This window comes from Lytechinus pictus, chromosome 10, assembly GCF_037042905.1.
Source record: "Lytechinus pictus isolate F3 Inbred chromosome 10, Lp3.0, whole genome shotgun sequence".
NCBI lineage: Eukaryota > Metazoa > Echinodermata > Echinoidea > Temnopleuroida > Toxopneustidae > Lytechinus > Lytechinus pictus.
In genome coordinates, this window is record NC_087254.1 from 11,488,555 (window position 1) to 11,513,863 (window position 25,309).

Here is a 25,309-nt window from a genome sequence, read left to right on the forward strand (position 1 = left end):
TTATATAGTGACATAATTTTTTTTTCAAGTCTTCCCCTCATCTTTTTTTTCCCCACTGGTTTTCTTCCTATTATTTTTACTCTCCTTTTTTTCTCCTCTCTCTGTTTTTCTTTCCCAGGCTCCTTTTTTTTGCTCCGCCAAGAGGGGCCCCCCTGGATCCGCCTATAATATCAAAGCAAATACTTAAACAGGTTTAATATAACAAAAGTCTAGATTGGCATAAGAAAAAAAATATAAGGGGGGGGGGGTGGCAAACGGGGCAAAAAAAAACCCCGCTTGGCGGCTGATTCTGGCCAGCGCACGCAATATCTATGTCGGTGGGGAATCCCAGAGGCGGGAAATCCCAAGCTTGCCGCTGTATCCGGGGATTCCCCAGTCTGCTCGATTCGTGCGCTGTCAGAAGACTCGAAAGCTATATTCGGGATCCACCGATGTACAGGCAAGCAGGCCATACTTTTATAAGCTGCCTTGTCTTGAAGAACTAACCAAACAATATTTCATCTGAAATCAGGTAGATCTCCTCTCCCTGATCAAACCAAGCAGGTCTCCGGAGGTGCGTCTTAGTCATAGATAGTTCAACTTCAAGGACCAAGAGCAAGATCTCAAGTCATCGCGTATCAATAAAAAAGATATTCTTCAATTCTTTTTTTCAGTACTCACACTTTCACAGTAATGACACATGTATTGCTGTTAGTGTTGAGCAGGATCGATCTTCACGGGGATCTTCATTTCAAGTTTGGTCATTTCAATTCATATCAAGACACCGTTTGGTAAGTTAATTTCACTACAACTACAAGTAGAACTAGATCTATGTTGTTGTGCTCTTTTTAATTTTAGCCTAAATCGATCTAGACAAAAAGGCTTCAATCCATGCAGTTGGTGTAGTTCTACTGAATAATGTTGGTTACAGTCGCCAGTGAATCTAGTCTGCTAAATCATGACTGTTGTTGCTAAGTTTATGGACTTATTACAATAGAAAACCATGAACAGTGTTAACATATATATATTTCTGTCTGATATAGAGCTTCTAATTGTAATTCATGCATAATTATGCCAGAAATGTTGTCATGACTATTTAAATATGAAAATAAATGTTTAATTGTTTAAAGTCTGCACATAAAGGTATAATATTGGTATTGGCAAATAATATACGCCAAGACTTTAATATAAGTGTTCCAGGACGAAATATCTTTACATCAATTTAAGCCAAGATAAGTGTAACTTGGCCGTTTTCTGTATGGAGACTGAAGCTAACTATTTGAGTACTTAGTAATTATAGGCCTACTCTTTGTCATTCCCAAATCATAATTTAGATAGATAAATTAATTTGTCTATCCATTTAACTTGTGTTTTTTTCTTCATTCCTTTGACAGAGATGACGGAGGGGGGGGGGTGAGATGTGGCCAAATTGTTATGGTCTACATAAACATTCATTCAGCAATAAATATCAATGACTTGGGTATGCCTATCCTACATGTCCTAGGAAAAAGAAAACCCATTTTTGGAGATACATACATACACCCTTACATACGTACGTACATTTATATATATAGAGAGAGAGAGGGGGGGGGGGGAGATATAATATATAAATAATCACAAATGGTTTAGTAAATTTATGCCGAAGAATATATATCACAATTCTTAAAACTGTGTTGGTAATAAATTTGAAATTAATAGTTAATGTGAGATTTTGCCTTTGATATTAGATTGGTCTCAAGTTAATTTGAAGATGACTTGCCATATATTCATGGGAAACTGACATATTTTTATTATATCTTTTTGTTTGCTCTTTTAGTACTGGTATAAAATAAAAGTTTGCTTAGATAAATATATCTTCTCTGTCAAATATACATTTCATAACATAATGGGGGCATTTTAAAGTAATATATAGAGGTTTGATATATTTTTTTCTTTATTGTAGTTTAGTTTTCTTGTTTTCTTTCATTAGAGGAGGTCATGTTTCTTGTACATAGGTCTTATGTAAATTTTATTTGACTTTTATGTAAATTAGTGGGTGCTGTACCCTGGTGAGTGCAGGATTGTTGGAGGCACGCCCCTACTGTTGACTAAGAGCATTCCTCCCAAGCTTATTGTTACTTATTGGGTTCCAGCACCTATTTTTTTAATGCCACATAAAGTATGTTAAGCAACGTATTCTCTCAAGTGCATTGCATGGGTCTGCAAATTCTTTCTAATTATTTTGTTCCTCCTTTCTTTTCCATTTTGACATTTTACAAATAACTTCTCGTCATTATTACCATGCCTGGCTGTATACATATTTGCCCTATGACTCTTAATAATGTTTGTGGAATGTTTTTAACTGAATTTTAAAATATATTAAAATTGAATAACCATTGTATGTGTAATATTTTTCTCAATGGTTTTCTGTGAGGGCTCGCATGCCTCTGGGCAACAGTATTGGATTTTATGTTTGCGAGTCCTGGCCCATGGATATCAAATTTTACTCTTTTCTTCTTTTCTTTATTTTACTTATTTATACCTAATTATTCAAATTGTAATTTCTGTATTTTCGATATTGTACAGTTTGTATGTTTTTATGGCCAAATAAATAATAGTGATAATATTAATGAAAATAATGGTAATATTGATGATAATAATGATAATGATAATGATAATGATAATAATTATAATTATAATTATAATTATAATTATAATTATAATTATAATAATAATAATAACTCTAATAGTAATAATAATACTGATGACAATTGGAAATTTGATAGTGCAGCTTCCTATGATGCTTCCTAATTTTGTAAATCATAATACTGAGTGAACATAATGTCATTTGATTTTTCTAACAGATTTGACACTATGGCGTCGAGAAGTGTACCGTCTGATGACGAACTTCTCTCCATTGCGATTACATTTACTCGTCCAGAAGATTTTTTCAAACTTGGAGTTGGGTTGAAATTTGAGATTCCTGCGCTGAGAGATTCCATTAAAGATAACTATAATGATGTATTCATAGCAACATTAGCTACTCTTCAACAATGGAGGGATCATAAAAGCGAAGGAGATGGCACAAAGACCAAACTTTTTGCAATCTTGAAGCAACAAGGATTTGACGCTGCTGCTAATGTGCTGCTCTCAGGTGAGTCCTGCTCTCCATCCACTTGAAACCCAGGCTATCATTTCAATCTCCATCTTCCCAATTCTTATTCCACTCTTCCTCATCATCTGTTCCTCCTCCACCACATCCTTTCATTTGTCTTCCACCCCCTTTTCTTGATTATTATTATTAGTAGTAGTAGAAGTACTTAGTATTATAGTAGTTATGATAATGATAATAATAATGATAATAACAATGATAATAATATTGATAATGATAATAATTATAATAATAATGATAACAATAATAATGATGATAATGATGATAATCATAATTATAATGATAATACTTATTATTACTATTATTATTATAATTGTTATTATTATTATTATCATCATTTTTATTTATATTATTGCTATTTGGTCATCCATCCCTCTAAGCTTCATTCTCATTCTGCACCTCAATTCATTTAGATTGCCCAGCATTTCACCTTTATCCTTGTACCTCACTCAGTCACATTTTCCCTACATCTGCCGTACCGCGAGTCGAAAACAGAAGTTATAACATTTTTTGTACCAGCTATGTATGGGTGGTTTGAATAAAATTAGATAAAACGGCTACTTTCAACTCGCCGTACGGCCGCCTTAGGGGAAATGTGACTGAGGTATTAGGTTTAGGTTGGATTAAACCTTGAGTTCAAAGTGCCTGTAATTCACAAGCCGAGATTTTTAAAATAATATATAGTAATAACATAGGATTTGTATAGCGCAAGTATCCACCTTGTTAGGTGCTAAGTTAGTCTACCGAATCTGATGCTCACAGCTTCTTGAGGGATCACTTCCTGCTGGTACCCATTTACTCCATTTTGAAATGACTATTTTTTTTTCTTCTTGACTTTGTTTATTAAAGGTGATAGTGCTTCTGATAACCAGATTCTTGGGGTTTACGCACCATCTGAGAGTTCAGCAAGTATTACGAAGAGAAGTGTTACATTCGAGAGTGATGGGGATGATATCAGCATGGTTACATCAGCCATGTCATCACCTGATGATTCCTTTTCGGTCAAGAAAGACAGCAAATTCGGTGGAAAGGGTATGAGCTCTCCAAGTGTTTCTTCTCACAGAGGCTCAGAAAGTAAGTATTATCACTCAAAATGTAAAAAAATGATAAGTTAAAAAAAAATACATGGCATGCATTCATTAGTAAAAAGAAGTTTATAATTCTTTCAACAATATCACTAATATCTAAAAACAAGAACAAAACAAATATCTTATGTAGGGGCGTTGTGGTCTAGTGGTTATGACTCTCCTCATTTTAATCTGAGAGACGTTGGTTAGATTCCAGGCCGTGGCATGTTTTCCTTCAGCAAGAGGTTTACCCACATTGTGCTGCAATCAACCCAGGTAAGGTGAATGGGTACCTGGCAGGAATTTAAACCTGAAACGCCTGAGTGGGTAACAGCTGCTCTGCTTAATATGGGGAAATTAATATGCTGCATTAGAGCGCTTATAAATCTCTGATAAAGTAAGTGTTATGTGCTATGTAAGCAAGCATAAATATTATTATTATAATTATTAATATACCATATCAGTGTTGTCACCAACTCATTTTAGTGCTGGCTAAAGGTAGCTTGGGATCAACAAGGCTACTTGGCAGAAGCTTTGTGAGGCTCTGCCCCGAATCCCCTGAGTTTCTACACATAAAAATCAATTTCATTTTAACGGCCCTTTTATATTAAAAATTTTTACAAATATACAGACTGTCAAGCCTGTTTGTTAGATGGAGTTTAAACATAACATTTTAAATAGTGGTGGCTGGCAGTGGGCCGTTAAAGGTCTGTGCTGGTTTTGCCGGCCTGTGCTGGCAACCATGGTAACAACAGTGCATCATATGCTTAATTACAATTAGGCTTTCAAAAATACGGATACTGCCTTTATTGGAAAAGAAAAACATATTGAATCCTGCCTGACCTCAGTAAAGTGATTTTTTTTCAAATATTCAATATTATCATAGCAATTCCTAGTTTGTATGCAAATACAGTTTTCTATACAAAGAGTTTGATCAAGATTAGCAGTGTAAAATATGTGTCAAATCAATCTTAAAGATGAGATTAATTATGATGGGTAAAGCTTTATTTTCATACATGCATGACCACGAATTATGAAGGTAACATGATTTAAAGAAAATAGATGTTTATTTGAATTGAATGTGGTTTGATAGAAAGTTGCCTTGGATGAATTTAGTATTAAGACCCTTTTCTCATCTCAGATTAATATTTCAGAAAAAAACTCATGTGAGATATTAATTCAGGGTTCCTACAGTCCTGGAAAAATTTGTGGTCATGGAAAGTCAGAGAAAATTCAGGGAATTTGGAAAAATTTGTAAAAAATCATGTAAAAGTCATGGAATTGCATTTACCACTATGGCAGCTTTCCAGTTTGTCGTGTCTTGCAACTCTCATACTCTGATCATACTCTGTTGTAATTGGTGTTCATGATTTCCATTTTCCCCAGGTTTTGTGACATCCCAAATTCTACATAACTCCCGCGACTTCACGGGAAGTCATGGAAAGCAGCAATTTAGTTATGGAAAAGTCATGGAACTCTGTTTTCAAATGTCTGTGGGAACCCTGTAATTGTTTGAATTACTTTATATTATTAAGTACTTAAGAATTCATTTACAATAACTCTGTTTGCTTCAAATTGAATGCAGTTCCAAGTGAATCAAGGAGTACTGGGTTAACACATGCTCTTGGACAACTACATGTCATACCAAGTAAGAGTTTTCATTTATCTCCTTTTTTTCAAAGCAATAAAATACATTATTTTCTTATACTGTATATGTGTATGATTTCAGAATTTGGAAAGGTTTTAGAAAATCATAAAACCTTTTGCTTACTTTTAATGAATCATTATTCTGGTGGAAAAATATGAAATAATATGTTCATGCTGCTAAAAAAAAGTTACATGTTTTCAATGAGAAAGATAAAAGGGCATACTGAATTGTCATTAGTAATATTTTAAGTCATACATTGATTATAATTGCTATGACCAACATACTAAATTATTCAACCGATTTAAAATCCCTTCAGAAGGTGTTGCAGATTTCCTAGCCAGCATTCACAATTATTCTCAATTATCTTTTTGTTTTCTTCAAAGGAGTGATGTAGCAAAGAATCTTCATCTATACTTCTCATTCGAGCATAATATTTTCCCAAGTTTCCGCTAATTTGTGTTATTGATCAGTGGATACATTCCAACTTCTGCAAGTATTGCTAAGTGGCTGCTTTTTTTGTTCATTCTTAAGACATTTCTCAACCATTGAAACTGGACACATTGAATTTCATTTCTCAAATAGAACTTTGAATTACCATTTGCAAGCTCCGCTAACTTTTTAAAGTTAACGGTAAAAGCGCCCCATACCTCCGAACCATATAAGAGTATTGGCTTTATTAAAGAGTCAAATATTCGTGATGCGGTTTTTATAGTTGGAAGATTGTAACCAAAGGATTGAAATAATTTGAATAATACTCTCTTGGCTTTATCTGCCAGATTAACTCTTGTATCTTTGAATGAACCGCAGTTATTGAAAACCAAACTTAAATATGTTGCATGTTTAACAACTTCAATGTTCTAACCGTTTACCTCGAAAGCCCGATCTTTCAAATTTTTTCCATTCTTATCATCATTTTTGTTTTGTCAGTATTAACATTCAATAGCCATTTATCACAGTAAATACCAAGTCTATCTAACAATGTTTGCATTCCACACCTTGATTTTGATACCAATACAATGTCATCTGCATACATTAAACAGTTGACTAACTTTCCATTCAACTCAACTGGATCAGTGTCAGTTATTCCTAACTCATGAGGCAAGTCATTTAGATAGAGGTTGAAAAGGTCGGGACTTAATTTGTTTTACACCACAATTGCTTCCAAAACTCCCAGTTATCCCTTCACTCAACTTTAGTTTTTTATACATATTAGTTACAATCTCATAACAAAGCCTTCTATACCATATTCTAGCATTTTATAAAACAGACCATTCCTCCACATACTGTCGAATGCTTTTCGCAGGTCGACAAAACACAAATATATATTTCACTTGTCATCCATCTTATGCGTTCTCACGTATTTGTCTAAGATGGTCTTTAATGTAAATATGTGATCTGATGTTCGATGGCCTTCCTTAAAACCTAGTATGTATGTGGGATGAAATACAGTAAATATTCGTGTGTGTGTGTGTGTGTGGGGGTGACTGGAGAGAGCGAGAGAGGGGGGAGGTGATTGTGTGAGGTATAAGTGGGTGTGTGTGTGTATGTGTGTGGGGATGAAATACAGTAAATATGTGTGTGTGAGGATGTGAGTGGAGAGAGAGAGGGGGAGGTGATTGTGTGAGGTATAAGTGGGTGTGTGTGTGTGACTGCGTGTATGTATGTGGGATGAAATACAGTAAATATGTGTGTGTGAGGATGTGACTGGAGAGAGAGAGAGAGGGGGAGGTGATTGTGTGAGGTAGAAGTGGTGTGTGTGTGTATGTATGTGGGGATGATGTACAGTAAATATGTGTGTGTGTGAGGATGTGACTGGAGAGAGAGAGAGAGGGGGAGGAGATTGTGTGAGGTAGAAGTGGGTGTGTGTGTGTATGTGTGTGGGGATGAAATACAGTAAATATGTGTGTGTGAGGATGTGACTGGAGAGAGAGAGAGAGAGGGGGGAGGTGATTGTGTGAGGTATAAGTGTGTGTGTGTGTGTGTATGTATGTGGGGATGAAATACAGTAAATATGTGTGTGTGAGGATGTGACTGGAGAGAGAGGGGGAGGTGATTGTGTGAGGTATAAGTGGGTGTGTGTGTGTATGTGTGTGGGGATGAAATACAGTAAATATGTGTGTGTGAGGATGTGACTGGAGAGAGAGAGAGAGAGGGGGGAGGTGATTGTGTGAGGTATAAGTAGGTGTGTGTGTATGTATGTGGGATGAAATACAGTAAATATGTGTGTGTGTGGGGGGGGGGGGTGGGCTTTGATGACCATTAATGAACTGAATTCTGATCTTATTTATTTATCATGATATACTGCATATCATACTGCTTATTTTAATTGCCAAATTTTCAATGACTACATAGACCTTTTTAAGGGCATTAGAAATAAGGTAAATGAATGTAAAGCTTTGCTAAAAAAACCCAATTTGTTTCCCATGCAGTACCACAGCAACATGCATGTATATCTGCATTAAAAATTAATCAATCTCTCCAATGTTTAAATTCAGATACAGGTAATGATAGCCGTGTTGAAGAATGGGTCAAGAAAGGAGATGGTTTAACAGAGAAAAGAGGAACTCCTGGAGCTGATAGGCTTTCAGGTAAATCTTACAGTAAGGTGGTATACGAACCTTCTGGGCCCTGTCTTAAAGGTCAAGTCCACCCCAGCAAAATGTTGATTTGAATAATAGAGAAAAATCAAACTAGCATAACACTGAAAATTTCATCAAAATCGGATGTAAAATAAGAAAGTTATGGCATTTTAAAATTTTGCTTATTTAAAAAAAAACAGTGATATGCAAATGTGTCAGTCGATGATGTCCATCACTCACTATTTCTTTTGTGTTTTATTGTTTGAATTATACAATATTTCATTTGTTTACAGATATGACCATAGGGACCGACTTGACTGAATCATATAGTATTAAGCAATGTTAATATTGAATTGGTGGTGATTTTTTACCTGATTGCTAAGAAAGCATGAATGCTTGTAAGCAAGCAACCAGAGGACCGACGGCTTAAGGTCCTCTCCGAAGGACCTGGTACTGAGGATTAATGCCTTACCAAAGGGCACTAGCGCACCAAGTGGGAATCGAACCCGGGTCACCGGAATACGAGTCCCCCGCTCTACCGACTGAGCTATCGCGCCTCCTACTGAGCTATCGCGCCTCCTGTTCATGTTCAGGGAGGAATTAATCACTCTTTCACTTGACAATGAGGAGAAAATTAGAATATTTCATATAATAGAATACAAAAGAAATAGTGAGTGGATGACGTCATCAGTCTCCTCATTTGCATACCAACCAGGATGTGCATATAACTGTTTTGTGAAATTAAGCGAAAATTTAAAATGTCATAACTTTCTTATTTTACATCCGATTTTGATGAAATTTTCAGTGTTATGCTTGTTGGATTTTTCTCTTTTTATTTAATTAAATCAATTTTTTGTTGGTGTGGACTTGTCCTTTAAAAAGAGTTACTATTGATCTGGGCCCCGTTCTGCAAAGAGTTACGATTGATCCAATCAGTCGTAACTCTATGGAAATCCATCAGTGTCAAAAAAAATTTCTACAGGAAATTTGAACAATGTCCTTCGTAAACAAAGAGAAGCACGGTGAATTTTCAAGAAAACAATGAAAGCATGAATATACATCATAGAAAATATTTTGAACAAACTTGCATAATAGATGTTGACTTTGCTGGCCGTCCATAGTTGTGATTGATGGGATCAATCGCAACTCTTTGTAAGACGGGCCCTGATTAACCTCATCTGTATGGAAATCCATCAATGTTGTAATTTTTTTTGACAGGAATTTGGCACAATGTCATTGTAGACAAAGAGATCGAGAAGCACACTTAATTATCAAGAAAACAATGAATGTATGAATATACATTTGATCTACAAATATTTTGAACATACATGGATTTTAGATGTTGACGTTGCTGGCTTTCCATAGTTGTGATCGATCTGATCAACTGCAACTCATTTAAGGCAGGACCCTGCGCAGACAAAGAGTTGGGGTCAAACAGTTGTTAACACACTTAAAAAAAAGTGTTATTTAAGCATCATGATTGGTCAGAAGGTGTCACATGACTTTTTTCCATGCATTGTATTGGAGTGCAAAACGGTGTACAAGTAAAAAAAAACTTGCCCTCCTAAACCTTTGTCTGATCACAGTTTTCCAGGGCACACTGTTAAAGTCAGTTTATCTTGTAATCTTATGGGAAATGGATTGCAATTAGCTACCAACAAACTTTGTGAGAAGTAATGGTAATCCTTACAACAAGGCTGCATGTTTTGGGTGTAGGAAATGATTTTGTACCATATGATGGGATAACAGACATCCCTTTTGGTAAAGGTGCGGGTTGGGATAGAAAGACAAATGGGACTGAGTGTTATAACCATTTAATTCTACTCACGTTGTTAAAGAACAACTGTTGATATGTATTATACCCACTTAGGCACATGGGAAAAAATTACACTTATGCTGGGGCCGGTGCTGGGGAGAGATTTAGCACCCGAGATGCTCAATAGAGCCCTGGGCCCCATTGCATAAAAGTTGATATTATATTAACTTTGCCATCCATTGGTATCTTTCATGAAACCCTTGATTTTGATTGGCTGTTGAGCCATGTTACCATGGTAATTACCATTGAATTGCATGAGTTACCATAATAGTAACTTTTATGCAATGGGGCCCTGGAAACTAAACGAAAGGAGCCCTGGAAATCCCAATTCACCCCCAGTGTTAAAGCTTATTCATTGTTGCAGGTTTAGGCAATGAGTAAGGTGTGAAAAGTTGCCCCCAAAATTAAAAAAAATATATATATATATATTTGCCTGCTTAGGCTTCACAGTAGCATATCTTGAAAGTCTTATCAAGAGAAACACTGAATTTCTGACAACTAAAAATAGAGGTCATATGTCAGTCATTTACGAATCACTTTCCCTTAAAAAATGTTCTAATTTTCACCTCCATTTCCAGAAGCTACCCCAAAAAAATCAGAAAAGATATAAAAAGGGGAAGGTCATTAAATTCTGCCCCTACCAGCTAGTGTGAAAACCAGTTTGATGCATTAGTATATCGGTAGGAAATCAATCCCAGGTCCTTTTAAGGTGGTCAGCATTTTTCCCCAGTTCAAAGTAGTGGTGGTATACCAATCCGGTAAAAGAAATCAAAATAAAATAAAGTTAGATGTTCTATTTAGACCAGAGATTCCAATGAAATTGTCAGAACTGATAATTTCTTCAGTCTTCAGTGATTACGACTTTCAGTAAACAGTGCCAAAATTGTTTTTATAATTGTTCATGATTTATTTTCAGGAATTCAAGTATCTATTGGTCACCTTGAAACCTTGAGGCTTGAAGATTATCAAGGAGAACTTGCTGAGCCTGCTCTTCTAGGCCTTAATACGTGTGTAGTAGCCCCGACTGGTTCAGGAAAAACATACATTGCTGTTGCCGTGGCTCAGGAAGTCCTTAGGAAAGCACCGGAGAAAAAGGTTATCTTTGTTGTCAACCAGGTAATGATATCTGGAGAAAGAAAAAGTTGCGATCAAATGCAACTCAAAATATCTTGTGCAAGTTGATTTTCAGCCAATGAAGCACCTATATTTGGGACTTGCGCTCTATTTTTTGACTCGTGCTTAACCGCAAGTCTTTCTGCAACAGGCCCCAGATGGGCTTTCATTTTGAGCTACCATTTTTTTTTACAAATAAACTTATTCTAATAGCTTTCTGACAAAGATTGCATTATATCCCACAGTAGGGATCAATGTTTATCTCTTCAGACTTTGGATGGACTTGGCGAATTAGGCCTATGCTTTCTGATAAAAAAAAATCAAAGTGGTTGGTATTAGGATTCTACTTTCAAAGTATTCTTTGACAGATGTGAGGAAATGTTCATAGCAGTGTTAGATTGATATCATCAACAAAGTGCATTTCAATGTTTGAATACTTGAATTGAATTTATTGCACAATCACATTGTCAAATACATTTACATGCAACAGTACATCACATATGAGCAAAAACAAATTGGCAATTGGAGCTGATATAATATAAAATGCTAATCATGGTAAGCCCCAAATAATATCATTTATTATTCAACAAATTAAACTAAATCACAATATTTACATCAAATTCTGTATATATTTATTTCTGATATAGATAATTGCAGTCATCTATAAAGAATGTATTTACACTATTTACGGAAAAAATATCTTCGTTCTAAAGAAATTATTTATTTATGGCACTATATACAAATATCTTATGTATATTCTGAATGCTATCTATAATATTCATGATTTTTTTTAATTGATAATTTGTTTTCATGTAATCTGTTCTGTAATACAGGCAAAGGTGTGGAGATCAACCACTTGTCCATCAATGGAGCCATTCACCAAGTTTTGTACTCTCTACATTCCTCAGATTGGAAATCAATCGAATAGATTATTGTGGGGGAAAATTAGAATGAGAATAAGATGGACTTTCAAATCTTTTTAGATTGAAAAATTTCAATCTAATTTTGAATTTATCCCCTCATAGCAATTTAAAGAATTTAGAGAGTAATCCTCATTTGTATAAAGAGAAATACAATTTACAATCAACTGTCTGATTTATATACGAGTTGTTTCCTTAGGCGGCGAAAGTGGGGGTCCTGTCCCTCCCTAAATTTGAGTTGGGGGTCCGTTCCCCCCTAAATTTTTTTTTGATAACCTTCTTCTTTTCTTTTTTTTGCATGTCAAATTTTTTACCTGTGTCCATCCCAAAATTTCAGGTGGACCCCCCCCCTAAATTTTTTGGCTTCCGCCGCCAATGGTTGTTTCTCTTCTTTTTTTTTTTATTAATAGGTACCCCTTGTATACCAGCAGAGTACTGTCTTCAAGAAATACATCAAAGATGTTGCGTACATCTGTGGCGATCATGGCCAGTCCCAAGATACACGTCTTCCCATAGACCAGGTCTTGAAGAAGAATGACGTGGTGGTACTAACGGCTCAGATACTTGTGGATGCCTTGGCCAAGGGACAAGTCTCTCTGAAAACAATTGGACTGATTGTCCTTGACGAGTGCCATGAGACAAAGGTGATTTTATTTAATTATTCATTACAGAGCTACAATTTGAAATTCTCAGCATGAACCAATGGAATGCTACACTGCAAAAACTCCGGTGTTGATTTAACACCAGCCCTGAATCTATATATGTCCACACCAGAGAAGTGTTAAACAACACCAGTTTTGGGTTAAGTCTAACACCAGATAGGTGTTTATCCAACACCAGATAGGTGTTTATCCAACACCAATTAGTATTAAAACAGCATCGGTTTGATACGAAACTGGTGTTGTTTCAATACTTCTCTGGTGTGGACATATATAGATTCCCGGCTGGTGTTAAATCAACACTGGAGTTGTTGCAGTGTACAAAAAAGGTATCACCTAGTTCCAGTAGGTAACATGTTAACACTGTAGGTCTACTCAAGGGGCGATGATTTTCATCCTGCCACAGTAAATTCACATTCATTTATCTTCAGATATTTAGGTCTTTGAGACCTAAATCAATTACATTAATATTTTAATAATGAAGTACATTACTTGGAATCTAGTTTGGATACATTGCTTCAGAATGCTTCATGCCTACAGGATGTGAAAGTCAATGTAGATTGCTCAACCCCATGTATTGGAGAATGGTTCATTATGACTTGATTTGACCCCTTTACATAAAGCTTAGCGATTGATGTATGATCAATTGCAATTATCAGTTGTAATAATCAGCCGCATGATTGCAGAGCTTTACATTTCAGAGGACAGGAAGACATAAATCTTATAATTTTGCAAGCATTCATGTTATGATTTTTTTATTATTCTAATGATGAACTGTGTCCACACATTAAGAAATTCGGGTTCAATTTTACTCCCCTAGGGGTGCACAGGCTTGTCCCTATACAAGTACCCCTAGCGGTGCATACGTACACCCCGAATAGGGGTATACAGTGTGCATTCCTATTTGGGGTGTCCTTCTGCACCTTAGAGGGTGTACACGTCTACCTCTTGGGGTGCATAATGTACACCCACCTAAAATAACAAAAAGATTGTCGAGACTTCCGGTCCATTCACTTTCTGTATCAATTTTTTAGTTACCTTAGTTGGGACTCGAACTATAAACCTCGTTTATCTGTAGTCCAGATTCTTCCCGCTATGCCAGCGAGAAGCACTGAGACCAAATGAGGTCTCTAGCGACATGATCCGACTTTTTTTTACTTGTGCCGATGGTTGTGATTCAAGTAGCTCTATTTACTGTTTCTCCAAATGTATACGTAATCAAATGTGTTTAAAAAAAAACAATATCTAACAAATCATTTCACTTAGGTAAAGTGTGGCGTTAGTGCATTGCTATATCGGGTATTCTTCGATCACAAATCAACTTTATCTGTATACATACCATACGTCTATCAGCGAGACTGGTCATGCTGGTGGGGTGCATGCAAAGAGTACATGGGCAACATACATGGACTCTCGCATAAGAGCTAACTTGCAACTCGATGGTATCGCGAGGTGTACGCACGTATCGTACACCCCCATTTGCACCGGGATTTCTTAGTGTGCTTGATAAGGTTATTTCTTTTTTATTTCAGAAAAAGAGTCAATACAATGCTATCATGGCACAATACATGCAGCAGAAACTGAAGGGAGTGAAACCCCTCCCACAGGTAAGTCTACAGTATCCTACTTATCACTTAGACACTTCCTATTTCAGAAGACTTAGATTTAGATTTAGATTTTATTTCCGTTCAACAATTTTTTCTAAATATAATCAAAGTAACAATACATATTCAATATAATCGATAATACAGACAAATCAATGAAATTTCGTAACAAATGTTGAATATAAATTAAACAAAACTACAATTTGTTGCAGTAATATTATCAATGAAAAGAAACAAGAAATGAACGGAGGGACTTGCCAAGAAAAGCAAAAGCTTGTAGAGAAGGCAAGCCCCTAAACTTAGTTTCAATATTAATTATAAACAAACTATATATACAACTCTATACAAAAATCGAGACGGACACAGAAGACAAACTTAAAACAAGTAATCCACAAATATAAAAATAAAACGAATAACTTGAACTTGAACTTGAGTAACGCAGCATAAGCAATTGCCCTGGCTTTAGCACAGTAGCTGTTAGTCCTTTTACATGCTTATATGAATCAAGGAATAGATTCTCTTTGATAGATATTTCAAGGTTAGTTTTCACATAAAAACACAAATTTTGTGAACTTTCTTACTTGGGCTAAATCAGCATTAGGAGGGAATAGTTTGGAAGGTCGAAGGCTCAATCTTTTATGGATGTTAATGATCAGTCTATTGCAATAGCGCCGCATCTTGTTCAAATTTGGACAGCACAAAAGTTTTTCTAATTAGGCATAAATGGGGCCCACATGACCAAGGAGTTACCAGCAATGGTAACTCCTTGACACAACATATGATTTTTCAATATTTTTCTTCTAACATTCACCTTCTTCTTGATCTCATCTTAAGTTCATCTATATACAACTATGTAAATTAGAGAATGCAAGGGATTCGGTTACACTTCGTAATTCCGAAGGTTCTTTATTCCGAAGGTTCGTAATTCCGAAACACGTAAATTGCCTATACCTCGGTGTTCGTTAATCCAAAAACGTAAAAGGGTTCGTTAATCCAAACATTTGTGGCGTTATTCCGAAGGTTCGATAATCCGAAAACGAAATAAGGTTCGATGTTCCGAAGATTCGTTAATCCGAAAACGAAATAAGGTTGGTTGTTCCGAAGGTTCGTTAGTCCGAAAACGAAATAAGATTCGTTAATCATTTCGTTTTCGGACTAACGAACCTTCGGAATTACGAACCTCATTTCGTTTTCGGATTAACGAACCTTTGAAATTACGAACCTTTGGAAATACGAACCTTCAAAATCACGAACCTTTGGAAATATGAACCTTCGGAATAACGAACCTTCGGAATATCCGAACTTTCGGAATAACGAAGCTTCCTAATTACAAATGTATGCGAGGGATTCATGCAGCAAAAGTTTATAACCTCAATTTCCTTTTATCATGGATTTTGTGTCATTTGCGATGTGACTGAGGTGAAAAGCTAGCGGAGGGTTGGACGGATGGAATTGTTTTGAAATGTATATCTGATTAATTGAAGCAAATTTTAGGCAGGGGCAAATTACAATGAAGATCAGAGCCCTTTTTTCACATTTTTTTCGAATCTTTTTCATATATCAAATTTAATGAAGATTTTCACTTCTTTTTGAATTAAGATTCATTTTCAAACGACTATTTACATCAAGTTTTATAAGATGGCCTCAATATCAGAATAGTTCGCTTTGACCTGATTTGTAAATCAAATTGATAAATTTATTTGTACTAAAACTGCTGTAGGTGGTACCGTGGCTGACTGGTCGAAGATGACTGACTAGACCTTTGAAAGTCTGGGGTTCGATTCCCAGCCATGGCACCTCTGCCATTGAGCAAGGTATTCAATCATTCAGATAGACAAAAATGCTACATGAATTCTAGGTAACTGCATTCTTAAAACTTTGTGAACATTTTTACGCTAGATCCTTGGCATGACAGCATCTTTAGGAGTAGGTAATGCCCGTATTCACAAGAATGCCATTGAGTACATGCTGAAGATCTGTGCCAACATGGATGTCGTGAAGCTATCCACCGTCAAGAAACATAAAAAGAGTTTGGAACAGGTTGTCACAAAGCCCGATGAAGGTAAGAATAAACTTCTCCTTTCGTAGTTACTTGACATGTATAGTATATGAAGTTACTTGACATTGCCAGTAGATAGATTTACTTGGTATCAATTGTAGATGAAGTTACTTGACATTGCCAGTAGATAGATTTACTTGGTATCAATTGTAGATGAAGTTACTTGACATTGCCAGTAGATAGATTTACTTGGTATCAATTGTAGATGAAGTTACTTGACATCTACAGTAGATGAAGTTACCTGACATCTAGATCTACAGTAGATGAAGTTACTTGACATCTGCAGTAGATGAAGTTACTTGACATCTAAAGTAGATGAAGTTGCTTGACATCTACAGTAGATGAAGTTACTTGACATCTACAGTAGATGAAGTTACTTGACATCTACAGTAGATGAAGTTACTTGGCATTTACCGTTGATGAAGTTACTTGGCATCTACAGTAGATGAAGTTACTTGACATCTACAGTAGATGAAGTTACTTGGCATTTATTGTAGATGAAGTTATCCGACATCTACATTAGATGAAGTTACCTGACATTTACAGTAGATGAAGTTACTTGACATCTACAGTAGATGAAGTTACTTGACATCTACAGTAGATGAAGTTACTTGACATCTACAGTAGATGAAGTTACTCGACATCTACAGTAGATGAAGGTACTTGGCATCTATTTACAGTAGATGAAGTTACTTGACATTTACAGCAGATGAAGTTACTTGGCATCTACAGTAGATGAAGTTACTTGACGTCTACAGTAGATGAAGTTACTTGACATTTACAGTAGATGAAGTTACCTGACATTTACAGTAGATGAAGTTAATTACTTGACATCTACAGTAGATGAAGTTACTTGACATCTACAGTAGATGAAGTTACTTGACATCTACAGTAGATGAAGTTACTTGACATCTACAGTAGATGAAGTTACTTGGCATTTACAGTAGATGAAGTTACTTGGCATCTACAGTAGATGAAGTTACTTGACATCTACAGTAGATGAAGTTACTTGACATTTACAGTAGATGAAGTTATCCGATATCTACATTAGATGAAGTTACCTGACATTTACAGTAGATGAAGTTACTTGACATCTACAGTAGATGAAGTTACTTGACATCTACAGTAGATGAAGTTACTCGACATCTACAGTAGATGAAGTTACTTGACATTTACAGCAGATGAAGTTACTTGGCATCTACAGTAGATGAAGTTACTTGACATCTACAGTAGATGAAGTTACTTGACATTTACAGTAGATGAAGTTATCCGACATCTACATTAGATGAAGTTACCTGACATTTACAGTAGATGAAGTTACTTGACATCTACAGTAGATGAAGTTACTTGACATCTACAGTAGATGAAGTTACTTGACATCTACAGTAGATGAAGTTACTTGACATCTACAGTAGATGAAGTTACTCGACATCTACAGTAGATGAAGGTACTTGGCATCTATTTACAGTAGATGAAGTTACTTGACATTTACAGCAGATGAAGTTACTTGACATCTACAGTAGATGAAGTTACTTGACATTTACAGCAGATGAAGTTACTTGACATTTACAGTAGATGAAGTTGCTTGACATCTACAGTAGATGAAGTTACCTGCCATCTACAGTAGATGAAGTTACTTGACATCTACAGTAGATGAAATTGCTTGATATCACAGTAGATGTTGGTACTTGACAGTGACAGCAGATAAAGTCACTTGAATATAGACAGTAGATGAACTTACTTGACATCTACAATAAAAGATAATACTTGAACGCTGTAATTCATGTAGGTCATGATATAAATATTCATTTTATTCCCAGGAATACACATTGTGACGGGTAGAATTGATGATCCTTTTGCTGAAGAAATACAGGACCTCATGTTTAACGTCTTCACGTTTATCAACTCAAGTACAGGTATGGGATTAAAATGTCAATATTAGTGATTGATAGTAAATGAATAGTGATTTGTTATGAGTTTTGTTTGTGGTACATTTTTATAACATGCATATTTATATGCTATCAAGTTTACAATTCCACTTCATTTAGATGATTTTGATCTTTAACTTCTTGAGTTGGTTCAGGGTTCAACTTATGAAAATCTTGAAGCGGACATCTATAATAAGAAGAACATCAATAAGAATAATACAAATTATATTTCCTAGTCCAAGGACCCGTCTTGCACAGAGTTACGATTGATCCAATCAATCATAACTCTATGGAATTCTATCAGTGTCATAGTTTTGTCTACAAAGAGTTTGAAAAATGTTCTTTGTAAATAAAGGAGAACTCACCAAATTGTCAAGAAATCAATTAATTTATGGATATACATTCATATCTATAAAAAAAAATGAACAAACATGCATTTTATATGTTGACTTTGCTGGCTTTCCATAGTTGCAATTGATTGGATCAATCGCAACTCTTTGTAAGACCGGCTCCAGTAGTATACTACTTCTACTTCCTATGCTTCTACTGTTACTGCTACATGTATTTATATGTTTGCATTTTAAATTGAATGCTTGAAATGACTGTTTGTTCAGCTTTCTTAACATAACTCTTAAAAGAACAGGGACCCATGGCATAAAAGTTACTATTATAGTAACTTTGCCATCCGATGGTAATTACCATGGTAACGCTGATCACCAACAAATCAAAATCAAGGATTCCATACAAGTTACCCTAATGGCAACTTACATTTCATATTGTAATGGTTTATCTCTTGATGTGTAAGAGGTTCATCATGTCGATGGATGAGAGTTGAAGTAATTTATCGGTTGTCTCACGATGGATCAAACGTTGGAATGCTTTATCTCTTACAGGAAGCACTGTTCTTAAAAAGACAATCGACAAGCTCTCTAGCCTCAGAAGCAGCAACCATTCCAGAGAGAACTTCAGCCATGTCCTTTGCAAGTTACAGAAGGAGATTGCCAATAATTCTCAATCAAATGATTTGCATCTCAGTCTCATGATTTGTGCTGAATACCTCAAGGTAGTCACTTTATGTCAATAATTACAATATATAATATAATAATAGTAATATCAATAGTCATAATAATAAAAGTAGTAGTAATGATAATTATACTAATAATAACAATGGTTATTTATATATGCGCTATACACAAAAGTATCATAGCGCTTACAGTTGTCAGATATAGAATATAAATATAAAATCATAAGTAACAAAAAATATTTAAACTTGTGTACATTAAATTGAATCTCCTATTTGTTTTTTCAGATGAGGCCTGATAATGATAATAATAATATAATGATAATGATCAGGTCTTGTAAAGAGCATATTGCATACTATTTAACATTTCTGTGTGCTTCCAAAATGACTTTGGATATTATTACCCTAACTTTAGCGAGGCAAGCCTTTCACAGTGTTCTCGCATTGACATGGTACAAACTTGATTGTCTGAATATTAAGAATTTTAATTACCTTTAAGACTTAAGGACGTTCCACAGTTATGTCTGTGCGCATTATGATCTGCGCATAGTTTACACTCTGCGCGCTGACGTCACAATGGATGAACAGGTGATTAATTAGCTGCGGGTATGAGCTGATTTTTCTCATCTTTTGCACTTTAACTGCAGATCCGATGCGTTATTTCATGAAGCTAAATAAGGGAATTATTTCATGGACCATTAAAAAAAAATTCTCTACAATTTCAAAATACTTTACTCTGCAGTACTACCAAGAATCACGAATATTACCCCGAGTTTAAATAAAATGGTAGAGTGGTTTTGATTTTTTCTTCACATAGATACAAAGCATTTGGCGCATTTTTGGTGTTTTAAAAAGCACATTTGCTCTAATAAAAATGCTGATAGTTTAAAAACAAGCACATGAACCCCCATGTTTTAATGTTTGTACCTCTTAGGTATACCTTCCTCTACAACTCTGCAAATTTTGGTGAAAATGACATGGATTTTGAATAAAGTGCAGCATTTATTGTACGTTTGTAGTTTGTTACTGAAAGTTTACATTTTTTAGATTGGGATTTTGTTATCTTTTACGCCATTCTTAAGAACTGACAGTGCTGTTAAACTTACAATTGCAAACAAATAGCACTATAAATAGATTCTCCATTCTAACGATACAATTATTAACTCTCTTGCAAAATTTGATGACTTTTTCATGTATTTTGACTGAGTAATAGAGGTTTAAACTCATTGTAGTAATCTTGGGCGGTCTAAAAATGCTAAATTCTTTTAAATGCGCAATTCTTAAGAACATCAATTTGGGTGAACTTTGAAGCTCTATAGCAAAAAATCAAGCACATGGACCTATGTTAATTTTTGCATATTTCGAATATTAAGGTTCTAAAGTATCTACTGTATGTGCAAAGTTTGGTGAAAATGACATGGATTTCACTTTAACTGTGGAACGTCCTTAAGGTGAGTTTAAATGTAACACTATGTTGTAATATCTCATGTTAGTGATTTTTACTATTTTACTTATGATACTCCCCCTCTCAAAAAAGAGTGAGCTTCACTTCGTTTTTACCACTCCCTTGGTAATTAAGTCGGTTTATTTTCAATTGGTCCAATGCCAATTTGTCTAATTACCAACTCGTCTACTATCATTTGGTCTATTGTCAGTTCGTCTACTATCCAGATGGTCTAATTGCCATTTTGTCCACTCATTATTTCGTCTAATAACCAGTTGGTCCAACAACCATTTAGTCTATGTACCATTTGGTCTAATTGGACTACGTGTTAATTGGGCACAGTGAATGAAAATGAAATCGATATTAGACCGACTGGTTATGAGACGAAATGGTCATAGACAAACTGGTGATTTAGACGAAGTGATGATTGGACCAAATGGTTGTAGGATTACATGTTGATGGACATAATGGCATTAGACTAAATGAAGGTAGACCATGTGATGAGTGGACAAGTTGGCAGTAGACGAATTGCCAATTTACCATTATGTCAAGTGAAAGTCTCTCATAATTCTAATGTCATTTTATTCAGTCCGACTGAGGAGCAATTTATTCAATTTATTTTTACAGGGTATTGTTTATAGGTTAGGTATGCATTTTTCTTGATTGCTGGTATTTTAAACTTTTTTAAAAGGAATTCAGCAGCGGGCTGGCCATCCATGAAACTGTACGAACCAAGGATGCTTTGAATTATCTTCGAAACTTCATCAACAAAAAGAAAAAAAAAACTAAGATCTTAGATGCAGAGAAAACTCTCCTTAGAATGTTCAGTGGTGAGATATTGTTTGGTTTGTTCAAATTTGATTATTTCATTTTATTTAATGGGAGGGGGAAGGGGGGAGCTAGGACCCTACCTTTTCTGTAAATGTATACAGCAACATGAAAATGACCAACTAATGTAATTTAGGGGGAATTGTTAGCACCCTTTAAAAAGTATTATGTAGTGTCTGCTCATAGACTGACTGCATTCAACAATGTAATAATGTAATTCATAACTTCGTTCTTAGAGGAAACCAATTTGATAATTCCTGTAACATACAATCAAATCATTGTTAGCCATACCTTTGGAGCATTTTTTGGCATATAATGCAAGGAAACAACCATACACTAAAAATTGGAGTGCCATTATCTGACTTTTTTTGTGGAGTCAAACTAAAAGTCAAGAGGTCATTATATGCATTGAAATATCTTGTTCTCAAAATGACTGAAGAACTCTTCTAGAGATTAACTTAACCGTATCTTAACTGGGCTATTTCAGACCAACATATACGGGGGGGGGGGGGTCAATTGCCCCCCCCCCTCCTCAGATCTCGGCCGTTGATTTTACGATCGCTGTGAAAATTTGCACGCACGTAGAGCCGGAAGTAAACTACAAGACTGTATATTAAATTTAAACAAAATTAATTGCTTAGATTTAGATTTAGATTTTTATTTCCGTTCAACAATTTTTTTCAAAATATAATCAAAGTAACAATAAATATTCAATATAATCGATAAAACAGACAAATCAATGAAATTTCGTAACAAATGTTTCTTATTAATTCTTATATTTCTTATTAATTATGCAAATAAGCGTATGAAATTTGCCCTAATTTTGTTTAATGTTTTTGCCTTTAACTCACTTTACATAGCTAGTAGAATGCTAATTTTTGGTGAACGTATAAATTTTTACCTTTTTAACGAAAATCTACAAAAATTGCCGAAACACAAATAATTTCCTGTGTATCTTTTTATTTTTTTTAATTCTTATTTATTTCTTTGTTTTTCAAAACCTTTGTTTTTTAATTTTTTTTGTTTTATGAACTTTGTCGGGCACCCTTTTGCGATCATAGATAACATCAAATAAATCCATCTTAACCCAACAAAAGTAAAAATAATCATACATTTATGAATTTTGGTTGAAAAACACAATTTGCATTGACTTTGTACACGTAATCACGTTTTTAAGCAATTTTGGCACTGACATGCCCTTACAAAATATTGCGTAATTTCGGATCCGCGTACCCGGGCGTCGCAAATTTTGTCTCAAAAGATGCGCAAGACTTGAAAGTAAAAAGTCAGCGAGCGGCGCGGTCAAAAAAATTGTGCAGCAGCGTAGCAGGGAAATTCATTGAGGGGGGGGGTCAAATTGACCCCCCACAGTTTAATAAGGGTTAAACTGGGTTCATATGCATGTTGGAGAGACAACATGATCAGATTTGGGGGTCATGAGGTCAAAGGTCACTTTGGTATATCTAAAATCATCTTGTTCTCATGATAACTGTTTAAAAACCCAACTTCAAACTTTGATGTATTTGTATTGACATGGTGATAATCATATTCATGAGGTCAATGTCAAAAGTCACAAAAGTCATTTTGTACTTGAAAATGATGTAAATTATTCTCTCCAAAGAAAGGATTGATACACTACCGTGTGTGTTATATAAGGAGCATTCAATAGCAAATAGCCTTATTTTAATAAGGACAACCTATATGTGTTATTGCTCTGAGCAGAGAAGCAGCAGAAGCTTGAAAGGCTCTCAAGGAGTCCCAACTCCCCAGACAACCCAGCCCTGATAGAGCTTAGAATCCTGATGGAGCGAGACATCGCCAATTGTCAGGACCAGGTCACTCGTGGTTCGTTCCGAGCCATTCTCTTTACCCAGACCATCGCTTCTACTTGGGCCCTCAAGAATTGGGTCATGGAGACGGAGCCCCTCAAAGACCTTCATCCGGAAGTCCTGGTTGGCTGTAGAAACCCAGGTGACTAATTATTAGACTCCTTTCAAAAGGAAAGTTTGGGGAGAGAAGGGTAAAGACAGGAGTTGGTGACATTTCAAATAGCCATGAATAGGGACTTTTTGATTTGCGCGTCCACTAGATGACACACATGAAAACATGATAACCCACTTTATGTTCATAGCAGACTATATACATACAAAGTCTGGTGAGTAGCATGTGCATCACTCTAGCATAGAAGGGGGGTTGGGGGCTTGGTGGCCATGGAGCCCCCCAAACTTTGATGACCAAGAAAAAAAGGAGAAAAAGAAAAAAATCTATCACAAAATTAAATTTTTGTATTAAAAAGATCAGTTTTTTTCTGCTGGCTTCGTTCACGTGCAGATTAAAAAAAAAATGTTGCTCCATATGCCATTTCTAGCCCCCTCATTACGCTACTGTTGTGTACGCACAGACTTGGCTGTTGTCCTAGCGAAAGACTCGATTTGGGGGGAAATCCATGTCGTCACAAACTGTTAATATGTCAAGCACCAATAGTCGAGTTTCGGAATGCTCAAGTGGGCAAGCGCAAGCCCTTCAAGGAAAGAAAGTTGCCAGCTCTTCATTTTCATTAGCTCGAATGATTTATCAGTATGTCTTTGGACTGAACACAACTATAGCATGGTTAAAAAATGTAGTTTTCCATAATTGATTTTTTTTTCTGTGCCTCAAGGTATGAACTTACGTCACCAGACCGAAGTCCTGGACAAATTCCGTAATGGCGTACACAGGCTTCTCATAGCAACATCAGTGATTCAGCAAGGCATTGATGTCCCAGATTGTAACTTTGTATACAGATACAACTACATCACTGATGCTGTAGCCCGTATACAAGCAAGAGGTATATTTTCCAGGGATATTTCATTAAAAACTGTGATGTGTTTGTTAAATTCTGTCTCAAGCTTTCAAAGGGTCAGTAAATATTCGTACGTAATCTTAGTATTTAGTATTTCTTTCAAACATAGCCCTTTGAGAACTTACCATGCAAACTTCTTACTTAGGTCATGGACCTACTGCTCTGACTAGTAGGTCCATGCTTAGACATTTGAAACATTATATAAGGTTTTGTCTCACTTGGGAAGCAGAGTGAGACTTTAGGCGCCGCTTTTCCGACGGCGGCGGCTGCATGAACACCAAATCTTAACTGAAGGTTAAGTTTTTGAAATGACAGCATAACTTAGAAAGTATATGGACCTAGTTCATGAAACCTGGCCATAAGGTTAATCAAGTATTACTGTACATCCTGCCTGAGTTTCAGGTCACATGACCGAGGTCATTTAGGGTCAATGAACTTAGACCATGTTGGGGGAATCAACATCAAAATCTTAACGTAAGGTTAACTTTTTGAAGTGTCATCATAACTTAGAAAATATATGGACCTAGTTCATGAAACTTGGACATAAGTTTAATCAGGTATTACTAAACATCCTGCTTGAGTTTCACATCACATGACCAAGGTCAAAGGTCATTTAGGGTCAATGAACTTTGGCCAAATTGGGGGTATCTG

General features: G+C 35.6%; 1 protein-coding gene across 1 annotated transcript in view; it reads left to right on the forward strand.

The window, feature by feature from the left end:
- Window positions 1–377: 377 nt before the first annotated feature.
- Window positions 378–25,309, forward strand: part of LOC129270170 (antiviral innate immune response receptor RIG-I-like) — a 28,458-nt gene continuing 3,526 nt past the window's right edge. The window contains exons 1-14 of the mRNA XM_054907572.2: window positions 378–770; window positions 2,823–3,112; window positions 3,980–4,204; window positions 5,783–5,845; window positions 8,341–8,433; window positions 11,157–11,356; window positions 12,684–12,917; window positions 14,465–14,539; window positions 16,436–16,598; window positions 18,416–18,511; window positions 19,417–19,586; window positions 21,680–21,818; window positions 23,539–23,787; window positions 24,476–24,643. Of these exons, the coding sequence (XP_054763547.2) occupies window positions 2,833–3,112; window positions 3,980–4,204; window positions 5,783–5,845; window positions 8,341–8,433; window positions 11,157–11,356; window positions 12,684–12,917; window positions 14,465–14,539; window positions 16,436–16,598; window positions 18,416–18,511; window positions 19,417–19,586; window positions 21,680–21,818; window positions 23,539–23,787; window positions 24,476–24,643 (2,155 nt within the window). The 5' untranslated portion in view covers window positions 378–770; window positions 2,823–2,832. The remainder of the gene's footprint in view (window positions 771–2,822; window positions 3,113–3,979; window positions 4,205–5,782; window positions 5,846–8,340; window positions 8,434–11,156; window positions 11,357–12,683; window positions 12,918–14,464; window positions 14,540–16,435; window positions 16,599–18,415; window positions 18,512–19,416; window positions 19,587–21,679; window positions 21,819–23,538; window positions 23,788–24,475; window positions 24,644–25,309) is intronic.